We start from the raw sequence: 10,383 nt of genomic DNA, 5'->3' as shown, positions 1-10,383 counted from the left end.
AAAGAAAAAGAAGAAGAAGAAGAAAATAAGAAGAATAGGAGGAGAAGAAGAGAAAAATTCTAGAGTGGTTCAGCAGCAACATGAGGTTATGGATCGCGGCGACAGCGGTGAAGTAAGCTTCAATCTTATTTTCCAAAATATATTTCGATCTTCCTCTCCATCATCCTTTTTATGACCCTCTGCTTTATTGATTTGTAACATTTTCTCATATAACCAAAAGAAACCATTACAAATGCCAATATTGACTCCTAAATAGTTCTTTTAAAGTTGAGATTGTTCATTTGGATGCAATACAAGCACATTTCAGTGAACTGACATGAGAGGTTTTTTTTTCCGTCTTTTTTCCCAAAGATGGTGACAAATATTTGAATCATTCTTATCAAAAGTTCCAAATAAATTGGAAGTACCTAAAGATGTTTAACCCTATGTTTGCATTTATAGAGCAATAATTAGTATAAAGCTTTTCAAAAACAATTCAAAAGATTTTATTAAAAGCTTATCCACTTACTTATAGCAAGATGGGAATTAGCCCAACACAGAGAGCAAGAATTCCTCCTTGCTCAACAATCTTTAGACCAGTTGCCAGTACGCCTATTTTGCTTGTCTAGACTTGCAATTGCAATTGTCTTCTCACAACCTCAAATGGGTAAGTAGCAACTTTGGCACAAGCACCAGCAATAGCTCCATATAGTAATGTCCTCAATGGTCCCAACTCTAGCTAATCCAAAGCATTCAGTTCCTACCCCATTTATCTCATGTTCTGAATTCTTTTCCTACCCTTCGAATCTGGATGGGGAGAGATTGAAAGGTAGAGAAGGAGATAAAAGAGATTGATGGTAGGGTGAAGTAGATCACCATATTTGAAAACAGAGATTATTTGGATGGAAAAGAAGAAGTGTAATCATATTGGGCCATTTATTAAACGAAAAAGGAAGGACGAAAAATAAAACAATCACTCAACTTTGCCTCAACCAACGTGGCAAGTTAGCTGGCCACGTCAACTGTCCCATTAAGCTTGTGACGGAAAATGTTAATGGGTGACTGATTTGTCACTTTTCGATAACATTAGTTACTGATTTGTTATTTTTTAAAAATTGGGTGACTGAATTGAAATCAGAGTGACTGTTTTGTTAGCTGCATCAAAGTTGAGATATTGTTGGTATAATTTACCCTAAAATAGTTAGTGCAAAGAGAAAATAAGGGATCGCGGCGCGGTCAAGAAGTATAGGTGGCAAAACAGATGTTGTTGTGTTCTTCGTCGGCAGCAATCAGAAGGATATCAGTATCGTGGCTGATTATGGCTAACAATTCTAACTTCAAATCCCACCGCCTCTCTCGTTCTGGTACTTCTAAACCTTCTTATTTCTTCATTTATTTTTTTCTCTTTTATTTGCTCTGACATCCATCATCCAAACCCTCAATAACCAGATGATGCTGCTTTGGCGTTAGAGAGCTCCACTAAAAGACCTGGAACTATGAGCACCCATTCCTCCCTCAAGGACGCCTTTTCTTCCTACGCTGATCACCTCAATGCCCTCGTAATTTTTCCTCCTCCTTTTTCTCCATTTTTCACTTTTATTTTTGCTTATTTTACCTTGGCTCGCATTACTTCTCTCACAATTTTAGATGAATATTCAGATTTTATGGGATTTTAGGTCTTTAAAATGGTGAATATCTTGATCTACAATATGAAATTTAATTATACCCAATAGACCATAAACTCACGAACTGGCTTGGAGAAAAATAAAGTGTGGACCCAAAACCGATACAAGATCGTTTGTTCTAGCAGTGAAGCTTGTTTTGTAGTTGGATGCTTGCAATGTGTGGATATATGTTCTCCAAAACGTTCAAAGTTTCTTACATGTATAAGCTGTAAAGTTCCCTTGCATAATGGAGTTTTCTCTTTTGCATGTATTTACTTGACTACCAAAGATGCTTTCATATGCACTGACTAATCAACACAAAGCATTTTTTGTAGAATGAAAAACGCGAAAGGATTGTAAAAGCCAGTCGTGATGTAACTATGAATAGTAAAAAAGTCATATTTCAGGTGCACAGGTAATGTTGCCGATTTTCAAGATTTCAATGATGATAATTTTACTTACTATTGCTGCTGCCTATTTGTGTGGTTCTTGATTGCAATTAGTTCATTCAAATACGTTGTTCAACTTGCAGTTATTTACTATTCTGTTTTCTTTACCTGTATGGTTAAATGAATTATTTTAATTCAGTTCATATGATATGTTACTTTGCTTTTGGTTTAATCTTGATGACAGAATCAGTAAAGCCAACAGAGAGGAAGTTTTGGAAAAGGCCGAAAAGGATTTAGCTGCAGTGAGAGATCAGCATATTTCCCGACTGGTGAAAGAGTTGCAAGGGACTGATTTTTGGAAGCTACGGCGAGCATACTCTCCGGGGGTTGCATCTTTTTCTTCTTATACTTTTGTGCCAAAGAGAAACTACCGAGTTGACTTATCATGGTTGTTTCTTGGCAGGTACAAGAGTACGTTGAAGCTGCAACATTCTTCAAATTCTGCCAAACCGGAACTCTTTTGAATCTTGATGAGATAAATGCTAGTTTACTATCACTTAGTGATCCATCTCTTGAGCCTTTGCAAATTAACCTCCTTGACTATCTCTTAGGGGTAGATGCCTCAATATTATGCTATTTACTTTTGAAGGCAGAGGCTGATGAAAACATTTGATGCTAATTTTTTTTGTATATCCTTATATCCTTTGTTCAAATATTGCCTACTTATTATTCCCAGCATACATGCATACATACATACAGATCTCTGACACACTGAAGCAATGCATACGCTCACACAATGTGCATTGTGATGGAAGAATGTTTACTCTTCTTTTACAGCTAGCAGATTTGACTGGAGAGCTGATGCGGTTAGCAATTGGTCGAATATCTGATGGTGAAGTAGAATATTCTGAGAGAATATGCCAGTTTGTACGTGATATTTACAGGGAATTGACTCTTCTTGTCCCACTTATGGATGACGGTTCTGACATGAAGACAAAGATGGATACGATGCTCCAAAGTGTTGTGAAAATAGAGAATGGTAATATTGATGCTGGTTTTCTTGCCCTTAAATACAAAATGTTCTTATAGCATATTATGAAAGATTTCTTCATTAAGCTAATGAATATGCAATGCCAAGAGTTCCACGAGTTTCTTGTTTTTGTATGTGATATGAATACCTAAGAGTTTTAAGAGACTTGACAGTAATTCACGCAAAACTTGTACCCACACGATAGTTCTTTTGCTGGATCTCTTATATGGGTTCTTTGTTGCTTGCAGCATGCTTTAGTGTTCGTGTGAGAGGATCAGAGTACATTCCGCTTCTAGGGTCCAGCGATCCAAGTTCTTTCTTAGTGGGAGTATCTGATGCGGAATTATGAAAGTAACTTGTGCTTCTCGTAGCCTCTTTTGCCTTGTATTGTTTTAATCACCATATATACAGGATACCATTAGCTTCATTTACTTTCATTCCTGCAGTTGTTGACCGGAGGAGATGTTTCCTGCTCAAGATTCAAAGATTTGGGAGTAGTTGAGGAAATGTTTGCACCAATATTGAAAGATCTTTGAGGCATTTTTGGACTGCACTTTGTTAAAGTTGATGTAACTAACTTGCATGCTAGACTCTTCAAATTCTTCATGGGATTAAAAATCAGTCTCTTTGAGATCTTTCATATGGCCATTGGCTATCTGCTCATTTAGTTGATGGGAAGTTGACAATGGAGCTGAGAAATAGAAAACTTTTGAAATATGTGTTGACAGAATAAGCAATTTAGGAATCTGATACATCCATTCTTTTCTGTGTGAGAACATGTTTGCTTTATAAATACAAAACTAGGCTTCTTTAGTTGGTGGGCTTTTTGTACACTCAGCTCAGCTCTACGAACATCGGGTTGAGCATGTCTTTAACCATATTAGCAGTCTATGGGGAAAAAAGGCCTGGAAACAAAGCGACAGGCCTCAGAGACTTCAAATTGGGGCTCTTCCAATTACATAAATCTTGCAAATACTAATTTGTAGAATTAGTTTGTCATTTAGATTTTTATTTTATTTTATCAATTCAACTCTAAAACGGTGAGTAACATGATCAAAGGTGAAAATTCATTAATGGAGTATTTATGTTCTATGTGTAAGTATTTGAGTCGCTTATAAAAGAAATAAGATGAAGATACTAGAAAGCATATAAAAGAATCCAGATCTAATTTAGAGCTAAAACCTTAAAAAACCAAGGAAAGATACTGACAGCTAATTAGAAACAACCGCAGTTTTATCCACACACCTTGGAAGATCAACCGCCTCTTAAATCTCAACCTCCTTAATTTAAACACATGGCTTAATTATTTAATTACTCCCTAAATATGAAAAAAAAACCAAGTGCATCTTAGCACTCCCTCCTATCCCATCCCATCCCATCCCATCCCATCCCATCCCTGGTTCTTTTAAAATACGCAGCATTGCTAAATTACGCCCTTCTCTATCAAAGGCAGCAACTTTTAGAAAAGAAACAAAGAAAGAGCGAGTCTTGCTTTTAGAGCGAGTCTTGCTTTTCGAGTATCGTGTCGTGGTGTATCTGATTCTCATGATTCATGAATTATTATTATTTTTGTAATTTTTTTAATGTTTTGTTACCTTAATGAGAGTGGGGAATTCAGGGGAGGGGGCTCTAAAGATTCCTTTTATTTTTTTTAAAAGTATGTAAATAAAGTTGTGCATTCTACATTTGTGATTCTCTGATCATTCATATAATTGCAAAGAAACAAATACCCTTTTTTCTTGTTGAAGAGAGAATTAAAAAAGCAAGAGAGGAACATTGGTTAATCCAAGATCTCAAATTTCTCAAAAGAAACTATAATGGGTAAGCCCCTTTTGATCTATCTCCTCTGTCTTATTCCTTTTTATTCTCTTCCACACTGTTTTTCAGTGTTTTTAGAGCTAGAATCTTATGCTGTGCTCTTTGTGCTTGATTTTCTTCTACTTCTTTTCCCTTCTTTTTCAAGTTTCTCAATTTTTTTTTTTTGGTGGTGGAGATTGGGAATACTTGTACCTTCTTTCTCTCTCACCCCTCCTCTTTTTCTTCATTTTCAACAAATCCTTTATTTTTGACTTGCCCAAAGTAAGTCCTTTTAAGGTTTTGCATTTTTTTACCCCTTTTTCTTTCTGATTTCTCATTGGTGCTCTTATTTCCAAGTACTACCCTTAGTTTCTTTCATTGGCTGATTTTTGTTTTCTCGTTTCTAGAGATGAACATGAGCTTTTCACATGACATGGGTGATGAATATGAAAAATTCATTAGAAGAATGAATCCGCCCAGGTAAGCTAAAAATTCATCTTCTTTATCTGTACTTCGATCAAGAGTTTTGAGAAACACCAAGTGATATTTACTTATCTTTCTTGTCAGGGTTGTTATTGATAATGAAGCTTGCAAGAATGCAACTGTGATAAGGGTATGGCTGTCTGATTTTGTGTTGCTCTTTTTTTCTTTGTTAAACGGTACCTTTTGATACTTATCCCATATCATAATGCAGGTTGACTGTGCAAACGAACATGGAATCCTTCTTGAAGTTGTACAAATCCTGACTGATCTTAACCTTATCATTAATAAAGCCTACATATCTGCTGATGGCAATTGGTTCATGGATGGTAACATATCTCGTCTTCTTACTTTTGGACTTGTCTAGTAAATTGATTCTCATTTTTTGCTTTTGGTTTTTGCAATACCAGTTTTTAATGTTACTGATCAAGATGGAAACAAAATCACAGATGAAGGTATTCTAGATTATATTACAAAGGTAAGCACTTCAAATTTGTAATTGATTTTCGTGCTTTTTTTTTTTTTTTTATAATGCCTATCTGATTGTTTGTGCGTTTTGTCTTCAGTCTCTGGGGCCAGAATCTTGCTTCACATCTGCAATGAGATCTGTTGGGGTGAAGCAAACAATGGACCACACTGAAATTGAGTTAACAGGGAGTGACAGACCAGGGTTGCTATCTGAATTAAGCGCGGTCCTTAAGCATCTTAAATGCAATGTAGTGAATGCCGAAGTATGGACACATAACACCCGTGCTGCAGCTGTGATACAAGTGACTGATGAGGAAACAGGAACATCAATTACCAACCTAGAAAGGCTATCTAGGATAAAGGCACTTCTTTGCAATGTACTTAAGGGAAGCAACAAATCTAGTTTAGCCAAAACCATAGTTTCTCATTCGGTCACACATACTGATAGAAGGCTTCACCAAATGATGTTTGCGGACAGGGATTATGAACAGACCGGTGATGATGTTTTGGAGGACAGGCAAAGGCCGAATGTGGATGTTGTGAATTGGTATGACAAGGACTATTCAGTGGTTACCATTAGGTGTAAAGATAGACCAAAACTTCTCTTTGATACGGTTTGCACCTTGACCGATATGGGGTATGTAGTGTTTCATGCAAAAATTGATACCGAGGGGCCACAGTCTTATCAGGTAGTGCGCTTTCTTCTTTCTTTACATGGTCGCTTTCATGAGTCTGAGATTTTGTATGATTTCATGCGGTTATAATTACTTGTGCGTTACATCTTGTGTCTGTAGGAATATTACATTCGTCATGTAGATGGATCTCCTGTTAAATCAGATGCAGAGAGACAAAGAGTAACTCAGTGTCTTGAAGCGGCAATTAAGAGAAGGGTATCTGAGGTGGGTGCATTCTTCATATTATATATGTACACACACAAGCTGGGAGTATGTTCTTGGCTTTGTTTCAGACAATCACATTATTTTACCTAAACTATGCATTTCATAACATCATATTACCTGCATGGATTGCTGATAATATTTTGTTGCTGTTCTATTGCTGCTTTGAAGGGCTCCTTTCATTAATAATGTTATTAACTCTTCTTCCAGGGCTTGAAGCTAGAACTTTGCACAACAGACAGAGTTGGATTGCTATCTGATGTCACTCGCATATTCAGGGAGAATAGCCTCACTGTCAGCCGAGCAGAAGTGACAACCAAAGATGGCAAAGCTGTTAACACATTCTATGTTCGGGATGCATCGGGGTATCCTGTCGATGCCAAGACCATAGAATTCATCCGGCAAGTGATCGGGCAGACCATACTAAAAGTTAAAGGCAGCCCTGAAGACGTAAAATCAGTTTCTCAGGAATCTCCAACTAGGTTCCTATTTGGTGGTCTCTTCAAGTCAAGATCTTTTGTAAATTTCAGCTTGGTCAGGTCTTATTCCTAATGAGTATAATAATATTTTATCTTCATCATTCCACATGTAAATCAAAGCCCATTTAGCTTAGATTCTACGGTAGATCTTTGTTCAATTTAGCTGTTGCAGTCTAGGAACCATTTTTATCTGTTCTGGTTAATGAAAGCCATAGATAGAAATCAAAGGGCCTGTAAATTTCCCAACTCACCCCCTCTTTTAGCCTTTATTTAAAGTGTATTACCCAACCTAAAGTTGGATCCACCAATGCAGGAAATGACAAAATGAGTTGTGACCTTGATACATAAATTTCTTTTCATTGTTTCAACCCTATAGATCTTTTTGTTTTCACTGTATTGATGACAAGTCGAGTTTACATTTTCACTATAATATTGGATCTTTGATTTGACCTATAGCTTCTCAGTCTCAGCTGTAAAGACTATGAAACGTACAACTGTTTGAAGAAAAATAAAGCCCCATTGAAATTCGCAATGGGAGTTTTTGCTTTCAAGAAAAAAAATTGTGGGTGACAACCTGCCATCAAACATGCAAATGAGGAAGGCGGCTTTGTGTTTTATTTTGGTCTCTTTCGATAATTTTTTCTTCAATTTCCAACTTGTACCAAGATTTGTTAGGTGAAAAATCATTGATTAATTAGTTGATTAAGGATGATATGTCAATATTTATAATAATGATTTTATTTTATTTTTGAAATGGTCCACCCAAATCCTTGCGAAAGTGAATTTGATCATATTCAGTTTCACAGAATGTTGAGGAAAATGAAAGTAGCATAGCAAAACTCTTGCGACTCCACGATCGCACCAGGGTGCCGCCATGTGGTGCCTCGGATTCTTTCTCAACATCATAACTTTAGATACCATATGAAACAAAGTAATCAAAATCAGTATGAAATCTGATGTGAAAACAGTGACTTGACGTCAATATATAGGATGAATTATTACATGAATATAAATCCCCAAGAAGTTGCCACGTAATTGGCATCAACAAAAGCTAAATTGGTAAGGTTTGCATGATTGCCTTTTTGAAATCTCTTTAGTCATTTAACACTTTCAGCAGTCCAATTTCATCATGGCTTGCGTAACATTGTTACATATGCAAATGTAAGGATGATGTTTGCAGGAGTATATCACACTGATTTTCATTGGATGTACATTCACTTCAAAATTTTAAAAGAAGAAATAAACATTTTTTTTTCTGATGTAAAAGTTGAAAGAGTAGAAACATGAAAGCATGCTTTCCCCTTCCACCTTAAAATAATAAAAAACCAACATGTTCTATGTTTTTTTTTCTTCTCTTTTTTGAACTTGCTTTGCTATTTTTCTTTTATTTGGTAAAGAACAGGCACATGAATCAGTGGTCTTCTCTGACAGGAAACAGTCTGCAACTGCAAGCTAAGTATATGCATACATAGGTACGTACGTACATACATACAAAGAATTAGCAGCATTCATGCATCTTGAAAGAAACAGAACAAGGGGAAAAGATTAAATAGATGAGCTTAGAACTGATGCCTCAGACCAGTTAACAGTAACATGGAGTGCTGGTCTTAAATAACTTTTATGATTTCGGATTTTTTTATTTATCACAGTTGACCGTGTTGACATTCATCACAGAAAACCTTGGTTAGAAAGTCTTGGACCAGAGGAGGAAAATAAATCTAAAAAAAAAAAAAAGAACATTGGGAAATTAATTATTTAATTAAACTGTTGATGTATCATGTGCTTCTGAGGATCTTGTCACCAAATGTGTGCATTGATTCCTCCCTCACATGTAGGCAAATGGAAGTACTTAATTAAGCAATATATCAGAAACCCATCTCTCCACATGTATGACTGACCGACTGGGATCTAAGCTTAAGCATATACCAAATAATTTATTCATTGCAAAGTTAAATTATAGGGTTAATTCAAGAGATGTTGCACGTTGCAACACTCCTATGATGTGCCATTTCATGCTTGCGAATCACACAGCATGGATATGCATACTGTATTCTGAAGCAAGCAAGCAAAGCATATGCTAATTAAAGAGTTACAGTATCTTAGATCTATAAAATACGGATATATAAAAAAAAATGCGTGTCTTAAATGCTTAAGATCCATTAAGGAAGGGAAGGATATGATAGAGATGAACCGATAGAGGAGAGACAATGGCAGAATCTGGTAGTGAGTTCCCAGGGTTCCAAATTTGTGTTCACAAAGAGGAACTGGTATTTAGAAGGCCACTGAGCAGGCTTCAAAGACGAGCCCCTCGTCCTTTGCAGATTAAGCCCAATGCTGATGGCAAGGCTTCACCATCACAAGCAATGGACTTCAATTTAAAGTCATCATCATCATCATCATCAGCAGCAGCAGCAGCAGCAGCAACATCTTCGACTTCATTTAGTTCCTTCTATCAAAGTAAAGATCCCATTCCTCTACTATCACCTCTTGTTTTGCCTACTTTGCTTCAATCATCTTATCTCCATCAAGAAGGGAATACAGCAACATAAATCTCTGTGAAAGGTGTTAAGGTTTCCTTGTTATAAATACGTGATTTATCTTGTCTTCCCTGTGTTTCACATTAGATTGTCATTACTATATATTTTCTGATACTCTTTCTGTTTACTAAAACTCATGTATTTAACAGCATTGGAGAAGCATTCCATTTCATTGATTTTAATGGTTTATATCACTCTACCAATAATTCGTATATGTTATGAATCATTAGATTGGAAGAACAGAGTATGGAAAAGCTTCAATATCATTTTCCCAAAAAATGAGATGTTTGATCATAGCAAAAATAGGTGGAAATGAATCATACATTCTTACTGTTCACACTCTGTTGAGTTCATGAACCCAAAGTTTTTAGTGAATGCAAGGAGGAGAAATGGCAATAAATAGGCCAATAACCATCTATAAACACCATGGAGATGATAAAAAAACAGTCCACAAACTTCTTCTATGAAAAAAATGGGCCTAAGCTTTCACTTTTTTCTAGCGCAATTTTTACCATTTTAACTATCAAGCAAAAACTCCTAAAACCTCTGTTCAGCATTTCTGCTCACAAATATTAAAACTTGTAATTTCTATAACCTAAAATATTTACAGGCAGATTCTTTAAATATTATAAATGGTTGAAGCCTATGTACAAATTTACCAAAC

At 36.0% G+C, this 10,383-nt stretch overlaps 3 protein-coding genes across 4 annotated transcripts; all 3 read left to right on the top strand.

The window, feature by feature from the left end:
* The first annotated feature begins 1,200 nt into the window (after positions 1–1,200).
* On the top strand, positions 1,201–3,875 carry LOC105794263 (uncharacterized). Of its 2 annotated transcripts, XM_012623349.2 has the most exons (8): positions 1,201–1,343; positions 1,429–1,538; positions 1,979–2,058; positions 2,277–2,418; positions 2,496–2,645; positions 2,870–3,071; positions 3,311–3,413; positions 3,509–3,875. In XM_012623349.2, the coding sequence occupies exons 1-7, from the start codon at positions 1,241–1,243 to the stop codon at positions 3,409–3,411; spliced, it is 888 nt and encodes a 295-aa protein (XP_012478803.1). In that variant the 5' UTR covers positions 1,201–1,240; the 3' UTR covers positions 3,412–3,413; positions 3,509–3,875. The 2 variants fall into 2 exon arrangements, with proteins under 2 accessions (XP_012478803.1, XP_052484300.1); XM_052628340.1 differs by lacking the exon at positions 1,979–2,058.
* Positions 3,876–4,441: 566 nt separating this feature from the next.
* On the top strand, positions 4,442–7,531 carry LOC105794262 (ACT domain-containing protein ACR4). Its single transcript, XM_012623346.2, has 8 exons — positions 4,442–4,883; positions 5,267–5,339; positions 5,427–5,472; positions 5,554–5,668; positions 5,750–5,817; positions 5,906–6,496; positions 6,602–6,706; positions 6,914–7,531. Exons 1-8 carry the CDS (start codon positions 4,880–4,882, stop codon positions 7,253–7,255), a joined length of 1,344 nt encoding a protein of 447 aa, XP_012478800.1. The 5' UTR covers positions 4,442–4,879; the 3' UTR covers positions 7,256–7,531.
* Positions 7,532–8,448: 917 nt separating this feature from the next.
* LOC105796169 (uncharacterized) lies at positions 8,449–9,908 on the top strand. The gene has a single exon (XM_012625768.2). The coding sequence runs from the start codon at positions 9,390–9,392 to the stop codon at positions 9,729–9,731; it is 342 nt and encodes a 113-aa protein (XP_012481222.1). The 5' UTR covers positions 8,449–9,389; the 3' UTR covers positions 9,732–9,908.
* The last annotated feature ends 475 nt before the right edge of the window (positions 9,909–10,383 follow it).

Source organism: Gossypium raimondii, chromosome 3 (assembly GCF_025698545.1).
Source record: "Gossypium raimondii isolate GPD5lz chromosome 3, ASM2569854v1, whole genome shotgun sequence".
Classification (NCBI taxonomy): domain Eukaryota; kingdom Viridiplantae; phylum Streptophyta; class Magnoliopsida; order Malvales; family Malvaceae; genus Gossypium; species Gossypium raimondii.
This window is presented reverse-complemented; position numbering and strand designations above follow the sequence as displayed.